General features: G+C 38.2%; 1 protein-coding gene across 4 annotated transcripts in view; it reads right to left on the reverse strand.

Annotated features, from left to right (window-relative positions):
• Window positions 1-27,357, reverse strand: part of FCHSD2 (FCH and double SH3 domains 2) — a 310,380-nt gene that overhangs the window by 32,716 nt on the left and 250,307 nt on the right. For all 4 annotated transcript variants that reach the window (XM_040489259.1, XM_040489261.1, XM_040489257.1 and 1 more), the window contains 2 exons: window positions 22,883-22,999; window positions 4,947-5,051 (listed from right to left, as the gene is read on the reverse strand). In XM_040489259.1, coding sequence (XP_040345193.1) covers window positions 4,947-5,051; window positions 22,883-22,999 — 222 coding nt within the window. The remainder of the gene's footprint in view (window positions 1-4,946; window positions 5,052-22,882; window positions 23,000-27,357) is intronic.

The following is a 27,357-nucleotide window of genomic DNA, read 5'->3' on the forward strand; positions in this document are numbered from 1 at the left end:
AAGCTGTAACACCTGAAATCAAAATTGACAGGATGGCCTTAACAGTAGATTATGTACCACAGAAGAAACAATCAGTGAACTTGAATACATACTAGCTCATCAAACTGAGATTAAGACAAAAAAAAGACTGTATAAAAGCATGAAAGGTGATCTTTGCATGTGATGTGTAGGGCAATACCAAGTAATCTAATACTCATATTGTTGGAGTTGAACTAACTTAAGACAGAAAGCATGTCAATTGTTGTCTGGTCACAAGAGAATTTGGGGGGGGGGGATGAATGAAATATTTTGTATCTAGATTGTGGTGGTGAATACTTAGGGAGATGCATTTGTCCAAACTTACCGAACTGTTCCCTTGAAATGGTTACATTTTATTGTATGTATATTATACCTTGATAGAGCTGATTTTTTTTTTAATGTTTATTTATTTTTGAGAGAGACAGAAATAGAATGTGAGTGGGTTAGGGGCAGAGAGAGGGAGACACAGAATCTGAAGCAGGCTCCAGGCTCCGAGCCATCAGCACAGAGCCTGATGGGGGGCTTGAACTCACAGAGCTGTGAGATCATGACCTGGGCCGAAGTCAGACACCTACTGACTGAGCCACCCAGGTGCCCCAGAGCTGACTTTTAAAATACCATGACATCAAAATGATACTTAAGAAAGAGAGAAAAATACGTATTTGCCATTACTGGAGGTGACTAGTACCTGGTAGCTGCAAATACAAAAAAAAAAAAAAAAAAGAAAAAAAGGAACCTGAACAGTGGAAAGATCTGGGAACACCACCTAATTAAGTGACTACTGTTAGCATCATTCATAGAGAGGCAACTTGATAAAAACATTCTGTGATGAAAAACAGCATCATCTATCAAGTATTTTTGCCTAAAATACTGACTCTAATAAGGCCTCGAGATTTAACCTCTATTTTACAGAATAGAAATAAACACATAGGGCCAATATTGCAAAATATTAACTGTTGAATTTAGCATGTTGAGAAATATTTCTTTACTCTTCATCTTTTCTGTACAGTTGAAAATATTCACGGGACACCTAGGTGACTCAGTTGGGTAAGAGCTTGACCTTGGCGCAGGTCATGATCTCACGGTTCATGAGTTCGAGCCTTGTACTGGGCTTTCTGCCGTCAGCAGCTGAGCCCACTTTGGAAACTGTCCCCCTCGCGCTCTTCCTCTCTCTCAAAAATAAGTAATCACAAAGGGGGAAAAAAAAGAGCATATTCACACATAAAGTGAAAGAAAGTGATTAGTCAAAAGGTGTGCTGACACACTATTATAAGAGTATAGTGAAAACCCACAATAACAGGCCCTGAGGTAATGTAAATTTCGATATAATATGATTGAAAATTCTGTTTTTATAGCAGGCTTATCCTTAGCATTTCATTAATCTTGTGGCAAGGAGGCTTTACATTTTACGCAACTGAAATTTTGGGGCTTCTCCTATAGCATGCTGGCAAGGGTATTAATTACCATTTTTGAGTCACTGAGGTACAAGGATGACATAATAATCTTGAATTCCTGATGTACAACAGAACCTTATAGGATGACAATTTAAGAGAAAATGGTACCTATGAAAACGTGTTTATATAAATAATAATTGATTTTTTTGGTTTTGTTAATTCACTCTTGATACCAGGTACTCTGGCTTTCAAGTGTACATTCAGATAAAAAAATATGTAATTAGTATCTTAGAGAAGGAATCATATAGTCTATAGTTCCTTCTTGCAGACCTTATACCAAACATGAATTACTAAAAATTTCCAGTATCTTTAACTTCTTACGTTAACTTTCTCCTATTTGTGTCTCCTCAGTGTGTCTCTTCACTGTCAAAAAAAAAAGAGAACTATCCTCAACCCCCCAAAAAGGGAAAAATTTAAACATGCAAAAAGTAATTGTGCTCTGGAACAACATACATCATGTACAGCTTCCAAAAAGATGGTATTTAAAATTCTCAGTTTCTTGGCAAGCTCCTTTTAAAACAGGTATAAGTCAGATGCAGAATGTGTGTGTCTTTGTGACAAAAGGCATTTCAAAAAATTCAAATACCTAAATACCAGGTTAAGAAGACTGTTATTAAAGTTTAATTTGAGCAGCTATTGCTTTGTTTCAACTCCTGGATTTGTCAGGGGCTGCCAACAGTACCACATCTAGTACACACAGTGTGTTCATCATTGTATGTCTAGTATATCCATCAGTGCCTGGGGCACAGCAGATGTTTATTAAGTAATTGTTACACTAATAACTTAGTGAATTTGTGACACATTAACCAGTCAGTAATTATTAAGTAATTGCTATATTCTTTAGAAAAGCACAGGCCAATTATATTTTTCAATTTCTATGTCTGGAAAAAGTTTCTTTAATCTATTACTGAGCACCACAGATGTTTTTATTGTAATCAGCAACACTGAATGGAAACATAATACAGAAATGACTAGATAAAGCAGATTACCCAACAAGAGAGGGTAACACGTTGGTGGGAGTTAAAAATCAAACATGAAGGATATAATGGAATTTTAACCAGCTTTGTCCCTTTTGATTATTTATAATAAAGTAAGTAACTACTGAATGGAAAATTCAATGCAAATGATATGCAGGCAGAAGAAAGAAAAAGGTAATCTACAAAACCACTATTGTCAATTCCTCTGAAGGCTCTTGTAGTCAAATCTAGCCAAAAATGTCATTAGGACAACCTGGTAAGTACTACCCCTGCAGTGAGTAATACACTCATGTATTTGCCATCTAATTTTAGCTGGACTGTTCTTCATATCTGATAGGTGAAAATCAAGTGGAAGATCATTGTAAGACAGCAGTAAGATTAACCGTATTTCACTGATATTCAAAACTGAGATACTGGATCTAGCATCATGGTTTTTAACATATTCTGTATTTTTGGTAAGAAAATTATCTTTGAGAATGCAGACTTAAACACTGGTATTAGGAGAAACAAGTCATTCTGTTGTGGGAATCTCACTTCATATTTTTAGCTTTGAGCTAACAAACACAGGGCTGTTTAGCACACTCATGGAAATAACAGGTCATTCAGCCTAAATGCAGACTGTGTGACTGATACCTACTACTGCTACTACTGGGGGGTTTGGTGGAGCGATGGTACCAGACAGTGACACTATGGAGGGAGTCTGGAAACGGAAAATACAAGAGAGAACACACCCTTTGGAAAACTTCTGAGACCTGTCCCGTTCCACCAAAGCTCCGAAACTGACTTCACTCAGAGTATAGAGAAACAAATACCAGGAGAAACTCTTCTACACAAGCCAGTGTTTCTCAGACTAGGCAAGGGCCTGCCAATAGTAGTTGGCCAGCACACTGGGGTAGTGGTTTAGCTGTGACCCTGAATTCAGAGCAGAAAATGACTATTTATTGTACACCCTGCCCTCTTCACTATGGAGGCTGTGGATCATGTGCCAGGAACAAAGGCAAGTTAGGTTTACTGGGGCTTTTCTAGACCAGGCAGATGGCAAGCTTTTCTGGTTCAGATCACTTCTGTGGGGTTATGCCAAAAACATGCTCATACTCCCTATGTTTGCCTAAGCTGCCTCTCCCCTCACCTCCCCCTGCCCTCCAACCAACCACTGAAACATTTCCTCAAAACCTCTAGAGTCCTGAGGGGACATGTGAAAATCACTAGTTTAGATTAACCCTCAACCAATGAAAGAATTCCTTGTATAGAGTCCCTGACAGCACTTGCAGTGCTGCACCTCGTCCCAGGGGAATTTATTCTTTCATTGGGCAGATCTGACTGTTAGGATTTCCCAATGTCAGCTTCAAATCTGCCTCCTTCCTACCTTCTTCTTTTGGTTCCAGTTATGCCTCTTAACATTGCATAGCACAAATCTTGTGCTATCTATCCCTTTTTCTCGAATTAAATATTATTCATCTGTCAACACCCATCTCAAATCCTACCTCTTCTGTGTTACCTGCCCTAACAACTTCTCCCAGGGGTCTCTGTGTCCTCTGGGTTCCTTAAGTATTATGTATACTTGTGTGGATCATTCCTTGGCATTTACGCTTTAAGGCCTTAGTTATCTTTGGCTCTCTTGAGGCCTTCCTAACAAGAACATATTCTCCTTGAGGCCTGGATAGTCTCAGTCTTTTTAAAATGTCTATTTCTACATCCCTTCAACATGTTGCATTGGGTAGATAACTATATACAAGTGTGCACAGGTCCTCCATGGACTGGTCCTAACCACAATTATTTTGCTTTCTTCTTACCACATTTCCTCACAAAAAAACCTCCACTCTAATCTAATCCAACTGCCAAATTATATCCTAGGTCTTCCTCCTTTGCAAATAACTTCTTTCTATCTCAACCTCTCTGCCTCTAGGTCAGAGAATATTACTCTAGGGTACATGAACTTCTGGAAACTGTGCACAAAAATGTGTATTTTTTTTTTTTTTGTGGGAGAGAGGGTTTCACACTTTCATATACAATCCTCAAAGGGTCCCAAGACCCCTTACCAAAAGATTAAAATCCACGGTTGTAATGTTTTTTGTTTTGTCTGCTCAACCAAGTCTCTTTTTTAGAAGATCAGCTTATGCTCCTGGACCAGTGAACCTTCTATATGGGGCAGGACTTTTCAAGGCTCTGAACATATATGTATCAATTTCTATGCCATTAATTTGACTGATTTATTTTGTACCTTGTGAAAACTATAAAATTAGTACCTTCACTGTGATATAATTCTTCTGTTATTTAATGTTTCACGATTGCAAACTCTTCAGATAGGTTCAGTGCCTTTTGTTACATGTATTACCTTGTATGAAGCAGGTACTCAAAAATAATACTCTGGACACACATAAAGATGTTGAATCATCTTCAAATTAATCAGTGTATAGAAACTGAATCCTAAAGGTATATATCATAGTCGTGACGTTGTTGGAGCTGGGCAAAATGCCACAGTTAGCTGCCACCTCACCTCTGCTTTACGAATATTTTCTCTAGCTTCATCTATTTTCTGTTCCAACTCTGCTCGGCTTTGTTCTGATACTGCAACTCCATGACATTCCAGATCATCTAGTACCTATTAAAGAAAATAGGGAAATGATGACTATTTTTTTTTTCTCTATTTTTTCTTAAGTGACTAGTGTATTTAGGTAATTTACTAGGTTTCAGTGACAAGTGGCCATGATTCCTTTTTTAACCTTTAATTTTTTCACTTATTTGTTAATTATAAAAAAACAAACCCTTGATATAATTACAAAATTGCAAAAGTAGCAGAAAGTCCCTTCGTCCCTTTCCCCTATGGCAACAGCTTATATAACTATACTACAATATAAAAACCAGGATATTGACATTGGTACAAGCTACAAACCTTATTTGGATTGCATGTTTTGATATACATACTTTCGATTTTTAAAAATTACATGAATATACTGTTATAAAACAACAACTAATATAAAATGGCACATCCCATCAATTTACATGTATTTTTCCAGACTATTGCTTGTGTATTTCTACATACTTGAAGTTTTGTTTAAAATGATATGAAAAATAGATCTAAAATGAGATCTATCATCCCTTCAATGTGTCTAAGCAAACTGTTTATGATTGTACAAATAGACTGACTTCATTCTCTAATCCATAGATTCAACAGTTTAGCTGTACCATTTTTATTTACTCTTTTTCTACTGCTATTTGAGTTTCCGAATTTCCCAATATTATAAATAGTACTGTACAAACAACCTTGTTAATGACTCTTTGAACACATACAGGAATATTTATTTAAGATAAAAATACAGAAGTGAAAACTGTGTATTTTAATTAAAAAAAATTTTTTTTAACGTTTTTTATTTATTTTTGGGACAGAGAGAGACACAGCATGAACGGGCGAGGGGCAGAGAGAGAGGGAGACACAGAATTGGAAACAGGCTCCAGGCTCCGAGCCATCAGCCCAGAGCCCGATGCGGGGCTCGAACTCACGGACCACGAGATCGTGACCTGGCTGAAGTCGGACGCTTAACCGACTGCGCCACCCAGGCGCCCCTGTGTATTTTAATTTAAATAGACATTGCTGAGTTGCCCCCCAAAAATTATACCTCGTCTTTTACTAGTACTGTGTGAGAGCATATTTTTCTGTATCTTACCAACATTAAATACTGTCAATCTTTAAAATTTTTGCCAAGATGCTATATACATGAAGATCATCTCATTTCAATTTTAATTTCTCTAATAGACAGCATCATTTCATATGGTGGTCATCTGTATTTATTTCTATTTTTATAAATGGACAGTTCATAGCCTCTATCCATTCTTCTGTTTTTTTTTTTTTTTGGTCTTTTTGTTACTTATTAAACATCTTTCTAGATATTAGTCCTTTATCTGTTATGTCAGACGTGCCAGAGGTGTCAGAGGTGCCTGGGTGGCTCAGTTGGTTAAGCACCTGACTCTTGGTTTCAGTTCACGTCATGATCTCACGGTTCATGGGTTCAAGTCCTGCATCAGGCTCCATGCTGCAGTGCGGAGATTCTCTGTACCGCCCCCCTCTCCTGCTTGAGCTCTCTCTCTCAAAATGAATAAATATTAAAAAACAACACAAATGTCTCATTCTATTCCTTTTCTCGTAACTTTTTTAACGTTCTTTAGTTTTATAGAAATGTTTATTTTTTATGTGGTCACATTTATTGGTTTCTTCCTTTATGGGTTCTGGGTTTTGTGTCTTGCTTAAGAAGTCCTCTGTAGGGGCACCTGGGTGGCTCAGTCAGTTAAGTAATTGACTCTTGATTTTGGCTCAGGTCATGATCTTGTGATTTGTGAGATCAAGCCCTTGTATTGGGCTCCACACTGGCAGCGTGGAGCTTGCTTTGGGATTCTCTCTCTCCTTCTCTCTTTGCTCCTCCCCCATTCGTTCCCTCTCACAAAATAAACACTAAAAAAAAGTCATCTGTAATATACCAAAAATTTTCTATATTTTCCAGGTTTTAATCATTTGTGTTTAGCACATGTCTCTTTAATTACTCTAAATTTATTCTGTATTACAGTGGAAGGGAGGAATCTAACTTTATATTTTTTCCCCAGATGCACAGACAATTGCTCTAATACTATTTACTGAATAAATCCTTCTCCCAAAGATTTGAAATGCCATGAACAATTTTATTATGAAAAATTTCAAATATACTCAAAAGTAAAGAGCCTAGTATGCTGAACTTCCAATATACTGATCATCAAGATTCAACAGTCAGCAAGATTTTTCTACATCTACATTGCTTAGTCTTTTTTTTCTTGGCTAGATTATTTTAAAGCAAATTTCAAACATCATGTCATTTCACTACTACATGCCTTATTAGAAGTCTCTGAAAATATGAACTTTAAGAAAAAATAAAACTATAATACCATCAACAGACCTACTAATGAGTCCTTTGGTAGCCTTCCTATGCTGTTCATCATGAAATTTCTTTGGCTCTTCAAAGTGACTTTTTTATGGTTGGTTGATTTCAATCAGTATCTAATGGTCCATACGCATACAGATCATTTTTTTTAAATATATTTGTTAATTTCTGTATAATACCAGTTTTAATTACTATGGTCATTATTGTATTTCAGTATGTGCTAAGGCACATAAGTCTCATTGTTGTTCTTGGCTATCCCTGCATATTAAAAAAAAATCCAGAAACATTTTTAGAGCCAGATTTTTTTTTTAATTATTTTTTAACGTTTATTTATTTTGGGGACAGAGAGAGACAGAGCATGAATGAGAGAGAGGGAGACACAGAATCGGAAGCAGGCTCCAGGCTCTGAGCCATCAGCCCAGAGCCTGACGCGGGGCTCGAACTCACGGACTGCGAGATCGTGACCTGAGCTGAAGTCGGACGCTTAACCGACTGAGCCACCCAGGCGCCCCTAGAGCCAGATTTTTAAATTCCTTTGAAAATATCTTTTTAGGGGTGCCTGGCTGGCTCAGTCAGTAGAGTGTGTGACTCTTGATCTTGGGGTTGTTAAGTTCAAGCCTCATGTTGGGTGTAGAGATTACTTAAAAATAAAATCGTTAGGGGCACCTGGGTGGCACAGTTAAGTGAGTCTTGATCTTGGCTCAGGTCAAAATCTCATGGTTCATGGGTTTGAGCCCCACATCGGGCTCTGTGCTAATGGTTTGGAGCCTGCTTGGGATTCTGTCTCTCTTTCTCTCTGCCCCTCCCCCACTTGTGTGTGCTCACTCTCTCTCAAATAAAACTTAAAAAAATTTTTTAAAAAGAATGTAAAATAATTACTAATTTAAAAAATAAAATCTTAAAAAAATCTTTTTTAGTGTTTATTTTTGAGAGAGTGAGTGAGCAAGAGAGAGAGAGACAGAGAGAGAGAGAGAGAGAGAGAGAGAGACAGAGAGAGCGCACTAGTGGAGAAGGGGCAGAGAGAGAGAGGGAGAAACAGAATCTGAAGCAGACTCCAGACTCTGAGCTGTCAGCACAGCAGCCGATGCGGGGCTTGAACTCACAAACTGTGAGATCATGACTTAAGCCAAAGTCAGAGGCTTACCCGACTGAGCCACCCAGGTGCCCCAATAAATAAAATCTTTTAAGAAATAAAAATATCTTTTTTGGTCTCATTGGGATTGCATTGAAATTACAAATAAATACAAAAATCCACATTTTTTTTGGCATCTCTCCACAATTACTCAGGTCATCTTTTATGTTCATTGGTTAAAAAAAAAAAAAAATGTCTTCTTACAGGTCATGATATTTCCCTGGTTAATTCATCATTTTACTGCTATGGTGAATTTTTTTTTTTCTAATTTCATTTTGTAATTTATTATTTCTAGTTACTAAGAAATCTAATGGTTTCTGTGATAGTGTTAAATCTCTTCACCTTATTGAGCTGTTATTACATCTGTTTGACAGTTGGGTCACATATTTTGGGGAGTCCACAATCACATCATCTATAAATAATGACAGGTGTACCTTTTCCTAATATTTAAACACTTTATTTTTCTTTCATTAATGTACTGACTAAATCTTATGACACTAAAAACTAGTGGTGATGATGGGTACTGTTTTCTTATTTTACCATTTTAGTAGGCAGAATGGCTTCCAAACATGTCTACACCCTAATTTCCTGAAACTGTTTATATGTAAAATATAATTTACACTTACATTAGCGTTATAGACCTTAAGATAGGGAGATTATTCTGGATTATCAAAGTGGCTCAATCTAATCATTATGACACCTTATAAGCACAGAATTTTCTCCAGCTGGTATGAGAAAAGAGAGGGGCCAAAAACAAGTCAGGGAGATTCCAAGCATGGGAAGGGTTCAATGCATCATTGCTGACTGAGAGATGTACGAGCCCATGTAGAAGGACCAGAGACAGTAGCCTCTAGGAGCTAAGGGTAGCCCCTAACTGACAGCAAAGAAGCAGGGACCTCAGTCCTACAGTTATTAGGAACTAGATTGTGACAACAATCTGAATGAGCATGGAAGTGGGTCCTACTCCAGAGAATTTTGGCCTTGCTAGAGCCTGAGCAGTAAAATCAGCCAAGCCCACCCAGACTTCTGATCTACAGAACTGTGAGATGAGAAATTTGTACTGTTATTTTAAACTACTAAGTTTGTGGTAATTTGTTATGGCAGATATAGAAAACTAATACAACCCCATCAAGTATAATGTTTGCAGTAAGTCTCAGGAAGATCTCCTTGTTAGGATGAAAAGTTCTTTATCTTGCTGGCTGTGAATTTTGTTTTATTTTTTTAATGTTTATTTATTTTTGACAGAAAGAGACACAGAGCAAGTGGGGTAGGGAGAGAGAGAGAGGGAGACACAGAATCAACTTAACCAACTGTGCCACCCAGGCACCCCTTGAGACACAGAATCCAAAGCAGCTTCCAGGCTCTGAGCTCTCAGCTGTCAGCTGGAAGCCACGGACCATGAGATCATGACCTGAGCTGAAGTCGGATGCTTAACTTACTGAGCCACCCAGATACCCCTGTTTTATTTTTGAATCATTAAGAGATAACAAGTTTTATAATATGCTTTTTTGGTAACTATAAAATAATCATAGAAATTTTCATCTTTACTGGATAAATGCAGTTTATTATACTGATAAATTTTCTAATGTTGAATCAACCTTGCACCCTAGTCATGTGCTTAAAACATGGCTAGATTCATTTTTATTAAAACTTATTTAACATTTTTACAAGTTTGTTACATCTTTCTTAAAAATCACTGGACTATATACGTGTGTGCCTATTTCTAGACTCTCTATTTTGTTCTATTCATCTGTAAGTCCTTTCTTTTTTTTTAAAAAAACCATTTATTTATTTTTATTATTTATTTACTTTTAAAAGAGAGAGGGCACAAGTGTACGAGGGGCTGAGAGAAACCCATGAGGGGCTGAAAGAGAGAGACAGGGGGAGAGAGAGACAATCTCACGCTGACAGTGCGGAGCCCGAAGTGGGGATTGAGCTCACAAATTGGGACATCATGACCTAAGCCGAAGTCAGGGGCTTAACTCACTGAGTCACCCAGGCGCCTCCTGTAAATCTATTCTTACACCAATACTACAGTATCTTGATTTTTGTAGTTTTATATCTTGAAATGAGGTAGAGTAAGCCCTCCAATTTTATTCTTTTTTCTTTTCTTTTTTTTAATATATGAAATTTATTGTCAAATTGGTTTCCATACAACACCCAGTGCTCATCCCAAAAGATGCCCTCCTCAATACCCATCACCCCCCCCCAACCCCCATCAACCCTCAGTTTGTTCTTTAAGAGTCTCTTATGCTTTGGCTCTCTCCCACTCTCACCTCTTTTTTTTTTTTCCCTTCCCCTCCCCCACGGGTTTCTGTTAAGTTTCTCAGGATCCACATAAGAGTGAAAACATATGGTATCTGTCTTTCTCTGTATGGCTTATTTCACTTAGCATCACACTCTCCAGTTCCATCCACGTTGCTACAAAGGGCCATATTTCATTCTTTCTCATTGCCACGTAGTACTCCATTGTGTATATAAACCACAATTTCTTTATCCATTCATCAGTTGATGGACATTTAGGCTCTTTCCACAATTTGGCTATTGTTGAGAGTGCTGCTATGAACATAGGGGTACAAGTGCCCCTATGCATCAGTACTCCTGTATCCCTTGGGTAAATTCCTAGCAGTGCTACTGCTGGGTCATAGGGTAGGTCTATTTTTAATTTTTTGAGGAACCTCCACACTGTTTTCCAGAGTGGCTGCACCAGTTTGCATTCCCACCAACAGTGCAAGAGGGTTCCCGTTTCTCTACATCCTCTCCAGCATCTATAGTCTCCTGATTTGTTCATTTTGGCCACTCTGACTGGCGTGAGGTGATATCTGAGTGTGGTTTTGATTTGTATTTCCCTGATGAGGAGTGATGTTGAGCATCTTTTCATGTGCCTGTTGGCCATATGGATGTCTTCTTTACAGAAGTGTCTATTCATGTTTTCTGCCCATTTCTTCACTGGAGTATTTGTTTTTTGGGTGTGGAGTTTGGTGAGGTCTTTATAGATTTTGGATGCTAGCCGTTGGTCCGATACGTAATTTGCAAATATGTTTTCCCACTCCGTTGGTTGCCTTTTAGTTTTGTTGATTGTTTCCTTTGCTGTGCAGAAGCTTTTTATCTTGAGGAGGTCCCAATAGTTCATTTTTGCTTTTAATTCCCTTGCCCTTGGGGATGTGTCAAGGAAGAAATTGCTGCAGCTGAGGTCAGAGAGGTCTTTTCCTGCTTTCTCCTCTAGGGTTTTGATGGTTTCCTGTCTCACATTCAGGTCCTTTATCCATTTTGAGTTTATTTTTGTGAATGGTGTAAGAAAGTGGTGTAGTTTCAACCTTCTGCATGTTGCTGTCCAGTTCTCCCAGCACCATTTGTTAAAGAGACTGTCTTTTTTCCATTGGATATTCTTTCCTGCTTTGTCAAAGATTAGTTGGCCATATTTTGTGGGTCTAGTTCTGGGGTTTCTATTCTATTCCATTGGTCTATGTGTCTGTTTTTGTGCCAATACCATGCTGGCTTGATGATGACAGCTTTGTAGTAGAGGCTAAAGTCTGGGATTGTGATGCCTCCTGCTTTGGTCTTCGTCTTCAAAATTACTTTGGCTATTCGGGGCCTTTTGTGGTTCCATATGAATTTTAGGATTGCTTGTTCCAGCTTTGAGAGGAATGTTGGTGCAATTTTGATTGGGATTGCACTGAATGTGTAGATAGCTTTGGGTAGTATTGACATTTTAACAATATTTATTCTTCCAACCCATGAGCACGGAATGTTTTTCCATTTCTTTATATCTTCTTCAATTTCCTTCATAAGCTTTCTATAGTTTTCAGCACACAGATCTTTTACATCTTTGGTTAGATTTATTCCTAGGTATTTTATGCTTCTTGGTGTAATTGTGAATGGGATCAGTTTCTTTGTCTTTCTGCTGTTTCATTATTAGTGTATAAGAATGCAACTGATTTCTGTACATTGATTTTGTATCCTGCAACTTTGCTGAATTCATGTATCAGTTCTAGCAGACTTTTGGTGGAGTCTATTGGATTTTCCATGTATAATATCATGTCATCTGCAAAAAGTGAAAGCTTGACTTCATCTTTGCCAATTTTGATGCCTTTGATTTCCTTTTGTTGTCTGATTGCTGATGCTAGCACTTCCAACACTAGGTTAAACAACAGCGGTGAGAGTGGACATCCTTGTCGTGTTCCGGATCTCAGGGGGAAGCTCTCAGTTTTCCCCCCACTGAGGATGATATTGGCTGTGGGCTTTTCATAAATGGTTTTTATGATGTTTAAGTATGTTCCTTCTATCCCGACTTTCTCGAGGGTTTTTATTAAGAAAGGATGCTGAATTTTGTCAAATGCTTTTTCTGTATCAATTGACAGGATCATATGGTTCTTATCTTTTCTTTTATTAATGTGTTGTATCACGTTGATTGATTTGCAAATGTTGAACCAGCCCTGCGGCCCAGGAATGAATCCCACTTCATCATGGTGAATAATTCTTTATATAAGCTGTTGAATCCGATTTGCTAGTATCTTATTGAGAATTTTTGCATCCATATTCATCAGGGATATTGGCCTGTAGTTCTCTTTTTTTACTGGGTCTCTGTCTGGTTTAAGAATCAAAATAATACTGGCTTCATAGAATGAGTCTGGAAGTTTTCCTTCCCTTTCTATTTTTTGGAATAGCTTGAGAAGGATAAGTATTATCTCTGCTTTAAATGTCTGGTAGAATTCCCCAGGGAAGCCATCTTGTCCTGGACTCTTATTTGTTGGGAGATTTTTGATAACTGATTCAATTTCTTTGCTGGTTATGGGTCTGTTCAAGCTTTCTATTTCCTCCAGTTTGAATTTTGGAAGTGTGTGGGTGTTTAGGAATTTTTCCATTTCTTCCAGGTTGTCCAGTTTGTTGGCATATAATTTTTCATAGTATTCCCTGATAATTGCTTGTATTTCTGAGGGATTGGTTGTAATAATTCCATTTTCATTCATGATTTTATCTATTTGGGTCATCTCCTTTTTCTTTTTGAGAAGCCTGGCTAGAGATTTATCAATTTTGTTTATCTTTTCAAAAAACCAACTCTTGCTTTCATTGATCTGCTCTACAAGTTTTTTTAGATTCTATATTGTTTATGCTCTGATCTTTATTATTTCTCTTCTTCTGCTGGGTTTGGGGTGTCTTTGTTGCTCTGCTTCTATTTCCTTTAGGTGTGCTGTTAGATTTTGTATTTGGGATTTTTCTTGTTTCTTGAGATAGGCCTGGATTGCAATGTATTTTCCTCTCAGGACTGCCTTCGCTGCATCCCAAAGCGTTTGGATTGTTGTATTTTCATTTTTGTTTGTTTCCATATATTTTTGAATTTCTTCTCTCATTGCTTGGTTGACCCATTCATTCTTTAGTAGGGTGTTCTTTAACCTCCATGCTTTTGGAGGTTTTCCAGACTTTTTCCTGTCGTTGATTTCAAGCTTCACAGCATTGTGGTCCAAAAGTATGCATGACATGATCTCAATTCTTGTATACTTATGAAGGGCTGTTTTGTGTCCCAGTATGTGATCTATCTTGGAGAATGTTCCATGTGCACTCGAGAAGAAAGTATATTCTGTTGCTTTGGGATGCTGAGTTCTAAGTATATCTGTCAAGTCCATCTGATCCAATGTATCATTCAGGGCCCTTGTTTCTTTATTGACCGTGTGTCTAGATGATCTATCCATTGTTGTAAATGGGGTATTAAAGTCCCCTGCAATTACCACATTCTTGTCAATAAGGTTGCTTATGTTTGTGAGTAATTGTTTTATATATTTGGGGGCTCCCGTATTCGGCGCATAGACATTTATAATTGTTAGTTCTTCTTGATGGATAGATCCTGTAATTATTATATAATGCCCTTCTTCATCTCTTGTTACAGCCTTTAATTTAAAGTCTAGTTTGTCTGATATAAGTATGGCTACTCCAGCTTTCTTTTGACTTCCAGTAGCATGATAAATAGTTCTCCATCCCCTCACTTTCAATCTGAAAGTGTCCTCAGGTCTAACATGAGTCTCTTGTAGACAGCAAATAGATGGGTCTTGTTTTTTTTATCCATTCTGATACCCTATGTCTTTTGGTTGGTGCATTTAGTCCATTTACATTCAGTGTTATTATAGAAAGATATGGGTTCAGAGTCATTGTGATGTCTGTAGGTTTCATGCTAGTAAGCGATGTCTCTGGTACTTTGTCTCACAGGACCCCCCCTTAGGATCTCTTGTAGGGCTGGTTTAGTGGTGATGAATTCCTTCAGTTTTTGTTTGTTTGGGAAGATCTGTATCTCTCCTTCTATTCTAAATGACAGATTTGCTGGATAGAGGATTCTCGGCTGCATATTTTTTTCTGTTTATCACATTGAAGATTTCCTGTCATTCCTTTCTGGCCTGCCAAGTTTCAGTAGAGAGATCCGTCACGAGTCTTATCGGTCTCCCTTTATATGTTAGAGCACGTTTATCCTACGCTGCTTTCAGAATTTTCTCTTTATCCTTGTATTTTGCCAGTTTCACTAGGATAGGTCGTGCAGAAGATTGATTCAAGTTACGTCTGAAGGGAGTTCTCTGTGCCTCTTGGATTTCAGTGCCTTTTTCCTTCCCCAGATCAGGGAAGTTCTCAGCTATTATTTCTTCAAGTACACCTTCAGCACCTTTCCCTCTCTCTTCCTCCTCTGGAATACCAATTATGCGTAGATTATTTCTCTTTAGTGCATCACTTAGTCTCTAATTTTCCCCTCATACTCCTGGATTTTTTTATCTTTTTCTCAGCTTCTTCTTTTTCCATAATTTTATCTTCTAGTTCACCTATTCTCTCCTCTGCCTCTTCAATCTGAGCTGTGGTCGTCTCCATTTTATTTTGCAGCTCATTAATAGCATTTTTTAGCTCCTCCTGGCTGTTCCTTGGTCCCTTGATCTCTGTAGCAATAGATTCTCTGCTGTCCTTTATACTGTCTTCAAGCCCAGCGATTAATTTTATGACTATTATTCTAAATTCACTTTCTGTTATATTGTTTAAATCGTTTTTGATCAGTTTGTTAGCTGTCGTTATTTACTGGAGATTTTTTTGAGGGGAATTCTTCTGTTTCGTCATTTTGGATAGTCCCTGGAGTGGTGCGGAACTGCAGGGCACTTCTCCTGTGCTGTCTTGAATAACTTGCGCTGGTGGGCAGAGCCACAGTCAGACCTGATGTCTGCCCCAGCCCACTGCTGGGGCCACAGTCAGACTGGTGTGTACCTTCTCTTCCCTCTTCTAGGGGCGGGATTCACTGTGGGGTGGCGTGGCCCGTCTGGGCTACTTGCACAGTGCCAGGCTTGTGGTGCTGGGGATCTGGTGTATTAGCTGGGGTGGATCAGCAAGGTGCACAGAGGCAGGAGGGGCAGGCTCAGCTTGCTTTTCCTTCAGTGTTCCACTTCGGGAGGGGCCCTGTGGCACTGGGAGAGAGTCAGACCTGCCGCCGGAGGCATGGATCCGCAGAAGCACAGTGTTGGGTGTTTGCGCAGTGCAAGCAAGTTCCCTGGCAGGAACTGGTTCCCTTTGGGATTTTGGCTGGGGGATGGGCGAGGGAGATGGTGCTGGTGAGTGCCTTTGTTCCCCGCCAAGCTGAGCTCTGTGGTCCGGGGCTCAACAACTCTCCCTCCCGTTGTCCTCCAGCCCTCCCACTCTCTGAGCACAGCTGTTAGCTTATAACCTTCCAGATGTCAAGTCCTGCTCGCTGTCGGAACACACTCCGTCCAGCCCCTCCGCTTTTGCAAACTAGACTCGGGGGCTCTGATTTGCCAGAGGGCTGCCCCCCGCCCCGGCTCCCTCCTGCCAGTCCGTGGAGCATGCACCGCCTCGCCGCCCTTCCTACCCTCTTCCGTGGGCCTCTCGTCTGCGCTTGGCTCCGGAGACTCCGTTCTGCTAATCTTCTGGCGGTTTTCTGGGTTATTGAAGCAGGTGTAGGTGGAATCTAAGTGATCAGCAGGACGCAGTGAGCCCAGCGTCCTCCTACATCGCCATCTTTCACTCTGGAAAGGCTTGTTCTTATTTTTCAAAATTGCTTTGGCTATTCTAGATCATTTGCTTTTCCATGTATGCTTTAGAAGCATTTTGTCAATTTCTATAAAAATCCCTGCTGGATGTTTGACTTGGATTGCACTGAATATATGGATTAATTTGGAGATAGCTGCTATTTTAAAAATATTGAGACCTCGGGGCGCCTGGGTGGCGCAGTCGGTTAAGCGTCCGACTTCAGCCAGGTCACGATCTTGCAGTCCGTGAGTTCGAGCCCCGCGTCAGGCTCTGGGCGGATGGCTCAGAGCCTGGAGCCTGTTTCCGATTCTCTGTCTCCCTCTCTCTCTGACCCTCCCCCGTTCATGCTCTGTCTCTCCCTGTCCCAAAAATAAATAAACGTTGAAAAAAAAAATATTGAGACCTCTACAAATGAACAAAGAAAAAAAGAGATAAACCAAAAAACAGACTCTTAAATATAGAGAACTGGTGGTTACCAGAAAGGAGGTAGCTGGGAAGATGGGTGAAATAGGTTAGGGGATTAAGAGTACACTTACCATACTGAGCACTGAGTAATGTATGGAAATGTTGAATCACTATATTGTACACCTGAAACTAACATAACATTGTATGTTACCTATACTGGAATTATCATAAAAAAAAAACTTGAGTTCCCCATGTTAAAAAAATAAAAATAAAATGAAAATATTGATACTTCTTTTCCATTAGTCTGTATGTCTGTCATGCCAATACTACAATGTTTTGACTACTTTATATTTAATACTTTGAATAGCTTTGTAGTAAATTTTTTAATGTTTATTTATTTTGAGAGAACAAGAGAGCGAGCAGGGAAGGGGCAGAGAGAGGGAGTGAGAGAATCCCAAGCAGGCTCCACACTGGCAGCACAGAGCTTGATGTGGGGCTCGAACTCATGAACCAGGAGATCATGACCTGAGCCAAAACCAGGAGTCAGACACTTAACTGACTGAGCCGCCCAGGCACCCTTTTGTAATAAGTTTTAAGGTCAGGGAGTAGGAGACTTTCAACCTTGTTTTTTTTCAAGACTGTTTTGGCTACCTGGGGTTCCTTGAGATTCCATATGAATTTTAGGATGGGTTTTTCTATTCCTGCAAAAAAATACCGTTGGAATTTTGATAGGGATTGCACTGAATCTGTAGATCATTTTGGGTGGTACTGTCATCTTAACATTATCTTCCATTCCATAAACACAGGATGTCTTTCTATTTACTTATATCTTATTTAACTACTTTCATCAATGACTTACAGTTTTAAGTGTACAAGTCATTTGCCTCTGTGGTTTATTCCTAAGTATTTTATTCTTTTTGATGGTATTGTAAATGGAATTATTTTCTTAATTTCCTTTTTGGATTGTATATTGTTAGTGTATAAAACATAATTCATTTTTGTGTAATTTTGCACTTTGCTGAATTTGTTTACTAGCTCTAATAGGTGTGTGTGAGTATAAGATCATTTCATTTGTGAACAGAGATCATTTTACTTCTTTCTTCTCAATTTGGATCCCTAAAAGGCTGTGAAGGCTGTGGCTAGGACTTCTAGTTCTATAAAGAATAGAAGTGGCAAAAGGGGCATCCTTGTGTTGTTTCTGATCCTAAAGGGGACATTTCCAGTTTTATACCATTTAATATCACTGTTTTTTAACAAATTGATTATGAAACGCTTTGGTGTGATCTTTGTGTTTTACCTTCCTGGGGTTTGTTGGGCTCCTTGCATTTATGGGTTTACAGTTTTTTATTAAACTTGGATAGTTTTAGCTATAATTTTTCAAATATTTTTTCTGACTCTTTCTTCTGTGTCTCCAAATATATCTTTAACTCCCAAAACATAATAGATCACATATTATCCTAGAGAGATTAATGATGCTCTTTTCATTTTCATAAAGTCTTTATTTCACTCTCTGTGCTTCAGATCAGATAGTTTCTGTTGCTATATATACTTTTAAGCTCGTTTTTTTGGTGTCATCCAATCTACTGAATTTTTCATTTCAAATATTGTATTTTCAGCTTTAGAAGTTCCATTTGGTTCTTTTTTTTTAATGTTTATTTATTTATCTTTTTTAACGTTTATTTATTTTTGAGACAGAGAGAGACAAAGCATGAATGGGGGAGGGTCAGAGAGAGGGAGACACAGAATCTGCAACAGGCTCCAGGCTCTGAGCCGTCAGCCCAGAGCCTGACGTGGGGCTCAAACTCATGGACTGCGAGATCATGACCTGGGCTGAAGTCGGCCACCCAACTGACTGAGCCACCCAGGCGCCCCAATGTTTATTTATTTTTGAGAGAGGAAGACAGAGAGACAGGGAGACAGAATCCCAAGCAGGCTCCACACTGTCAGTGCAGAGCCTGATGCGGGGCTCAAACTCACAAACTGTGAGATCATGACCTGAGCTGAAATCAAGAGTCAGACACTTAACCAACTGAGCCACAGGTGCCCCCCACCCTCCCATTTGGTTCTTTTGTATATCTTCCTTTTCTTTCTTCAATATGTTCATGTTTGTTTTCTTTTAAATTCTTGAACTTACTTACTGTTCTAAAGTCCTTATTTGCTAATTCCATCATCTCTAGCATTTATCGATCTGCTTTAATTGATTTTTCTTTTGGTCATGGATCATATTCTTCTTGCATTTTTTAATATCTAGTAAATTTGATTCTTTAAAAAAGTTTTTTAAAAGTTTATTTATTTTGAGAGTGAGAGACAGAGAGAGCGAGCAGGGGAAGGGCAGAGAGGGAGGGAGAGAGAGAGAATCCCAGGCAGGCTCCACACTGTCAGTGAGGAGCCCAATGCAGCACTTCAACTCACAAACTGTGAGATCATGACCTGAGCTGAAACCAAGAGTCTGATACTTAACCGACTGAGCCACCCAGGTGCCCCAAATTCAAATTTTTTGTTTAAATTAATTTGTTTAAATTTTATTTTAGAGAGGGAGAGCAGGTGGGAGGGGAGAGGGGGAGAGAGAGAGGGAGAGAGGGAGAGAAGGAGAGAGAGAGAGGGAGAGAGAGAGAGGGAGAGAGAGAGAGAGAGAGAGAGAGAGAGAGAGAGAGAGAGAGAATATCTCCAGCAGGCTCCATGTTCAGTGCAAAGCCCGATGCAGGGTTCGATCCCATGGCCCTGGGGTCATGACCTGAGCTGTAATCAAGAATTGGATGCTCAACTCAATGAGCCACATAGGTATCCTGCAAATTTTACTCTTGACATAATAAATACTATGTTGTTAAATGTTGGATTTTGTTTCCTTCCTTTGAAGAGATTTTTTTTTTCTGGCAGGCAAATAAATTACTTGTGGATTAGCTTGATCTTTCTGAAGCTTGTTTTAAAGCTCTGTTAGGTTAATTCTAAAATAGCCTTATTCTAGGACTAATTTACCCCTGGAACCAATGTATGATCCTACTGTAGTCTCTTGAATGCCCCAAATGATCCATGAATAGTCAACTAAGAGCAGCCTCAACCTTGGCTAGGAACAACTTGAATGTGTCCTAGCCCTATGTGATCTCTGGGAATCGTTCAGTTTATCTCCACTGTCATTCTCTATCCAGTATTGTAGAATTTCACCATATGCTTATGTGGTTTAGTATTCAACAGATTGAAGGGGAGACCTACGTACATGTTTGGAATTCTTTCTTTGCATCTCCATGTTGTCTGGTACTTTGCCCTGAAATTCATGCCACATCAGCTCTTTGAACTCTGATTTCTGTCATCTCAATTCAGTGAGTCTGTGGTGCCCTGCTTAAGTTCTCCCTCCCTACACTGCAATATAGAAAGGGCCTTTAGGCAGAAAGCTTGAGAAGTCATACGGCCAAGTTCAGTGTTATTTTTTCTCTCAGGTTTCACACTCCTGTTATTACCTGTTGTACAGTGTCTGAAAACATTTGTTTCATATATTTAGACTAGCTTTATAGTTGTTTGTGAAGGAGGGTAAGTGTGTGATCCCAGGTAATTTATCATGGCCCAAAACAGAACCCCTTAATTTTATTGCTTAAATTATACCTTACAAGATTAAAGCCTATCATAGGTCATACTACAAAGAAATGGAAAAGTTGTTGAAATCTGCCTGTCTCTATCTCCTAGCAGAAAGACACAACATGCCTTGACATCAGAGAGAGGAAGCAGATTTATTTTTAATATCTAAACATTTACTTTCAAATATAGTAAGGCATTTTAATGCAACAGTCTCTTTACGTGTTTTACATTTTGACGTACAAAGCTGCAGTAATTAATCACTATTTATTGGATATATGGTAGACAGATAACTTGTCTCTCTAGTTCACAAATTCTTTGACAGAGATATACTGTGTTACAGGCAAAAAGCCTTATCTGTCTATGGATCTCATTTAGATGACCAGATTCTAAAATTCAAACTGGAGTCTGATGCCAGGCTTTGGAGGATTTGGGTAAAAAGGGGAATTTTATTTTGCATGCAAGTGGGATGTGAACTGTTATACCCAGAAAGTAGACTGTGGCTATTTTCAAAAAAAGTTACAATATTTCCCATTCCACATGTTCTTACAGAACCTTGCTGTTTCCCTACCAAGAAGTGGAGTTTATGTTCTCTCTCCTTGAACTTGGACAACAGGACTTTGTGACTGCCTCAGTTAACAAAAATATGACACAAGTAGTATCATGTTATTTCTGAGGCTCGGCCCGAAAAGATAACATAGCTCCTACCTGGCTCACTCTTGGGACTCACACCTTTGAGGCCCTGTGCTACCATGTAAGAAATACAGCTAATCTAAAGCCACTGTGCTGGAGAGACTGAGATGCATGAGGAGCTCTACCAGTTCCAGCTCCCAGCTGTTCAAGTCTTCCTGTTCCAAGACCAGATATGTCAGTGGGCAAGTCTGTGAGGTGACTCCTGCAGTGGTCACTATCTGATTGCAACCACTTGGGAGACTCCCAAGTGAGAAGTGGCAAGCTAAGTCCATCCAATCCCCAGAGTGCTAAGAGACAAGTGAAATATGCTCTTTTTGTGGCATTAAGTTTTAGGTCATTTGTTTTACAGCATTAGAGGAGTGGAACACTGAATGTGGGATGCCTGTGGGGATGTCCAAGCAGGTGAGAGGATATATGAATACACAGAAGAAAGGCCCAATGTTGAAGATACTAATTTATGATTTGTTGGTAAGCGAAACCATGGCACTGGTTGAGACTGCCAGTTAAGGGACTAAAGAATAAGAAAAGATAGCTTAGTACAGAAACCCAAGGAATCTAAATATTTAAATGTGGGGTGGAGAAAGAAGAACTTAGGAATTGCCACAGAGGCAGAAGGAAAACCAGGACAATGTTAAGACAGGGATAACTAGAGAAGAGAGTGTTTCAACACAAAGGGAGCTGTCAATTGTGATGAAACTGCCAACAGGTTTTAAGAAATAAAAGTGTCCATTTTGGATTTTGCAACATAGATATCATTGGTGATTTGGGCAAGTGCAGTCTGTATGGAGTGCAGGGAGAGGAAAGAAGGAAAAGTCCAAATGTTATGGGTGAGAGATTAGGAAATACAGATATTAAATATGGAAAATTCTTTTAATATGTTGGATATAAAGATAAAGACAAAAATTATAAATAAAGGGAAATTAGAAAAAAAATTTACTACACCTAAAGTAATTTCTTTGTGCTTAGAATTTAGTCTTGAAGATACATTTTTTTTTTTTGGTGTTTAATTTTAATTTTTTAATTTAATTTAAATTTTTTATTAAGTAAACTCTATGTCCAACATGGGGCTCAAACTCACGACCCTGAGATCAAGAGTCACATGCTTTATTGACTGAGCCAGCTAGGCACCCCTTGAAGACACATTTTCATGGAATCTACAATTAAGACTTCAAAAAACTTGTCTAGGGAATTAAAAGCTTAATTCAACACAGGCATATCTCTTCCACTACCTGAAACACGGTAACACTATCACTAGGCTTTCTCAGGCAATTCTACGGCAAAAAAATAAATTACTAAGCTGCTGCTTGAAGGGCTTAAGGAATTTTTTTTTATTATAACTTATGTATGTATGTATGTATATCTATTTATTTATTTTGGGAGAGACAAAGTGAGAGAGGGAAGGGGGAGAGAGGGAGAGAGTGAGAATCCCAAGCAGGCTCTGCACTGTCAGTGCAAGCCTGATGTGGGGCTTGATCTCAGGAACTGTGAAATCATGACCTGTACCGAAATCAAGAATCTGATGCTTAACTGACTGAGGCACCCAGGCGCCCCAGGCTTAAGGAATTTCCAAGCTAAGTAGATAGCTGAGAGCATACAGCTGAATGGTGAGAAATTACAGAAAAAAACATAGGATATTTTTCACATTAATAGAACTCAACTCATTAAATTGGTCTGACATTTGGCTTAAGCTAAATGTAGCCTAAGACTCTCTACTGCACTTACCCGTTGTTGGTGAACAATGTTTTTGTGCTCACGTGCCACACGTGTAGCCCATTTTCGAGCCTCCTTGTTTAGACTGTGCTCCTCTGTGGTTCCAGTTTCTGATTCTAATTGTCGGCTCTACAACGTAAGAGAGAACAGAGACCAAATACTGTTATCTGTACTGAACTCACTACTGTTTGTAAGTGGACCAGAGGGCCTTCACTTAATCAGCACTCTAACCAAGCCATGCTCCACTACTGTGGGAAGCAATGTCTCATGTCAGAACATCAGCAGAAAACTAAGAGGACGGAATGAAACCATAGATGACCACAGGTTTTTCTGTTTTGTTTTGTCTTATACTGCTTAATATCAAAGCTGCATCTCTAATACTGGGTGTGAAGAAAAGCTAGCTAACCAAAGAAGAAAAAAAAAAGTATTCATGCCAATCTACTATGACATTAAATAGTTGCATAGTTGAAATAGAAACAACCCAATCGTTTCAATGGCATTAAAAAAAAGAATCAATGGGTAGAAGCACAAAGAACAAAATAATACAGTAACAGCAACAGAAGCTTTCTGTCCATGAAAATACTGGGTTTACTTTAGTTTTAGGTCCATAACCAATTCACCAAAACCCCTCAAACCAGTTTTTGCCCTTCCTCTGGACTTCAGTGTCATAGGAAATATAGGGGTGCTATATTAAATGATCAGTAAGGGTTTCTTCTAGCCCTAAAATACTATTACTCTGTTTCACAAAGAACACACTTCAAAATCTAAATTAACAACAGTAATAGTTTAACTTCTACTGTACAAAGTATTGTGAAAAGTGTTTCATGTAATATTTACAACCTTATGAGATGGGTCATACAGCCACCTGATAGAAAAGAAAACTGAGGCTCAGAGAGGTTAAGTAAACTTTCTGGTGTCTACCAGATATTAATTGTTACGACTTTGATTACACAAGTCTGATTCCAGAATCAGAACTATTAACCAATAAACTATTTCAATTTCCCCTAAATTCTTAAGAACCCATGAAAAAATGTAAAACTGGGAAAGCAAACAATTTCTTAAATATGAATTATCCAAAGAGGATTTTAATAGAAGCAAAATTTACAGTGGATAGATTTTAGAAAACTGATTTTTCTAAGGCTACAAAGCTCAAAATTGGTAAAGGAGAATTTGTTAAACTGGATTAAAACAGTATTTCTGTTGGGAGGATTGTAGGCAAGGGTGAAAAACTTTTACTCTATGCAGACATTTCAGTTAAAGCTAGATTATACAATGATAAATGCATTGAAATAGAGGAAAAGAATCAAAATCAAAATCTAAGCAACTTCACAATTACATTTTATATTCTTTCTTTTACTTTTTTAGTTTTTTTAAATTTATATCCAAATTAGCATATAGTGCAACAATGATTTCAGGACTAGATTCCTTAATGTCCCTTACCCATTTAGTCCATCCCCCCTCCCACAACCCCTCCAGTAACCCTCTGTTTGTCCTCCATATTTCAGAGTCTCTTATGTTTTGTCCCCCTCCCTCTTTTTATATTATTTTTGTTTCCCTTCCCTTATGTTCGTCTGTTTTGTCTCTTAAAGTCCTCATATGAGTGAAGTCATATATTTGTCTTTCTCTAATTTTGCTTAGCATAATACCCTCCAGTTCCAACCATGTAGTTGTAAATGGCAAGATTTCATTCTTTTTGTTTGCCAAGTAATACTCATTGTGTGTGTGTGTGTGTGTGTGTGTGTGTGTGTGTGTGTGTGTGTGTGTGTATACACCACATCTTCTTTGTCCATTCATCCATCAATGGACATTTGGGCTCTTTCCATACTTTGGCTATTGTTGATAGTGCTGCTATAAACATGGGGATGCATATGTCCCTTCAAAACAGCACACCTGTATGCCTTGGATAAATACCTAGTAGTGCAATTTCTGGGTCATAGGGCAGTTCTACTTTTAATTTTCTGAGGAACCTCCATACTATTTTCCAGAGTGGTTGCACCAGCTTGCATTCCCATACATTTTATATTCTGATTCATTCTTTGGGCTATTAGGAATCTGGGAATCACCTTTATTATTATATTTTGCTTTGTAAAAGGATCTAGGCATTTAAATTTTAATCCATCCTCAGAAATCAGGGTTAAAATGTTAATCCCTGGATGCAGACTTCAAGTGCAGCCTACATTAGTCAGAGGAATCTAATGTATAAATGGAATGCCAGAAACGTGTATTTTCAAGAGCCCAGGTTTAGGTTTTTAAGTCAGACAGACTTAGTTTTAATTCTCTCTATGCTATTTGTTAGCTTTATGATCTTGGGCATGTTATTAATCTGAGTCTTACTTACATCTGAATATTGGTAAAAATGCCTATTTCATAAGGGTTATTAAGATAAATGAGTTCATATTATGAATATCCTCTTATAGTACATATATATATTAAGTATCCTATAAATGGTAATTGTTAATGCTAAAGACCCAGGTGAAAATTACTTAAAACAAAATCTCATTACTGTTAACAAGAAATTCCAAATAATTTCTAGGTTCTTGTTAGCCCAATAAGTGAATCAGAAATAAGACTGAAGATATGTTGAAAGATCAAGGCAGATCTCAAAGTGAATGAACTTCTAGGGAGTAGATCAGATGAGAAAGGAGACAGTTGATGGAGAAATTGGATTTTCATTACTGAGCAACATTTTAGGAATAGGTAAATGGGTTTAAATGTGCTAGTTGCAGATAAGGCCATAGCCCTACCTGTCCACATATAATTTGTGTCTTTTAATGGAATATTTCTCGTGCTTAAGAGCTGGGGAAGCAAAGATGGGTTTTTCCCCCCTTTCTCTTTGGGTTTACTATTACTCAGACAGGAGTGCCCAATGGTCAGGACAGACAACAAATGCCACTGACTGGGAGATATGAGTTTATAGTTCAAATTCAGATTAATTTTTTTTCATGAATTTTACAATCAAGCCATGGAAAGACAAATGGAAGCAACCTACAACTCAGGTCTAGGCAAATGGGAATTTCATACACGGCAAACACGTCCCAGGGTGTTAAACAATACACAGAGAAATGTTCTATTGCCACCGCTATCATCTGAGATTGATATATATCAGGATCCAGTGTCGATCAGATGGTGGTGTTAGCAGTGGTTGATTCTACCAAAGAAACTGCTAGTGACTGCTTCTTTTTGAAATGTTAGCTAATTTAATCTTTAGTTCATTCTTTTAACATTTTTCCTTTACCTCTTAAAAATGTAGTTGAAACATACAAGAATAACATATATAAGCTATTAAACACAAATATTTCAAGAGCATTGTTATCTTCCTGAAGCAGAATATGAGAACTTAAAAATTATGTGCCAAACAATACTGTAGCCTAGCTCTGAAAAAATTCGCTTGTTGAACTTGATTATTTTTAAAGAGACATAAATAATAATATCACAATTCTCAGAAAAATAGTGGCACAAAAATAATTCAAATAAATTATAAACTGAAGAGAAATGCTGTAAAAGGACTTTCCTATCAATTTTTAAGTATAGGGTAGGTAGTTTTTCATTTGTCATTTGTCAGATTGGGTTTTTGATAAGTTAGGTCCAGTAAATGTGATCCTTGAGATCTTCAGAAACATTAGATTTTAGAAATCATAGAAGTTTTAGTAAAAAAAAAAAAAAATTACAAAAGCAAATAGGTCTTTTCCTGGGAAATAAATGTAAATCTAAAAACAAGCCTATGCTATTCCCTCCAGATAATATAGCTTCCTTATTGTTTTTTGTATGTCTTCAAATCTCAGTTCAAGTGCTATGTTCTCTGTGAAACATTCCCTGACTTTGCAGAAAGACTCAGGGGGTCCTTCATTTTTTAACATATTTCCATTATATTAATTTATTCATTTGTTAGACATTTATTTACCTATTTTTTTTTTTGAGAGAGAACATGCATGCATGTGCATACAGAAGGACAGAGGGAGAAGGAGAGAGAAAATCTCTCCATGCTCAGAAAGCACGGAGGCCAACACGGGGCTTAATCTCACAACTGAGAGATCATGACCTGAGATGAAATCAAGAGTTGGATGATTAACCGACTCAGTGATCCAGGTGCCCCTATTCACTTGTCAGACATTTATTGAGTGGCTACTGTCAGGCAAATATCACATTATACTGTGACTGCTGGCATGTATGCTTCCCATTTGTCTTTAGGCAATTTGAGGACTTGAACCCTCAGTTAAATTTGGCTAAACAAATAAAACCTAATGCCTTTATTCTAAAGTGAGGCCACCAGATTACTGGAATGGTGCTTAAAGAGATTACCAGACATAAACATACATTAGAATCAGTTCCTAACTGATAAAAGAAAGATTATTTTGTATACGGAAGAACAGAAGAAGAAAGAGAACTAATTTATTGTCATGTATTTTAATGTAGGTTCTCAAAGTGGACTTAAGATTGAGATCCTTCTCTCCCTTGTACAATAAAAGGATTCCTTTTTCTTCTTTAAA

Source organism: Herpailurus yagouaroundi, unplaced genomic scaffold (assembly GCF_014898765.1).
Source record: "Herpailurus yagouaroundi ecotype Mexico unplaced genomic scaffold, PumYag 180, whole genome shotgun sequence".
Lineage (NCBI taxonomy): Eukaryota > Metazoa > Chordata > Mammalia > Carnivora > Felidae > Herpailurus > Herpailurus yagouaroundi.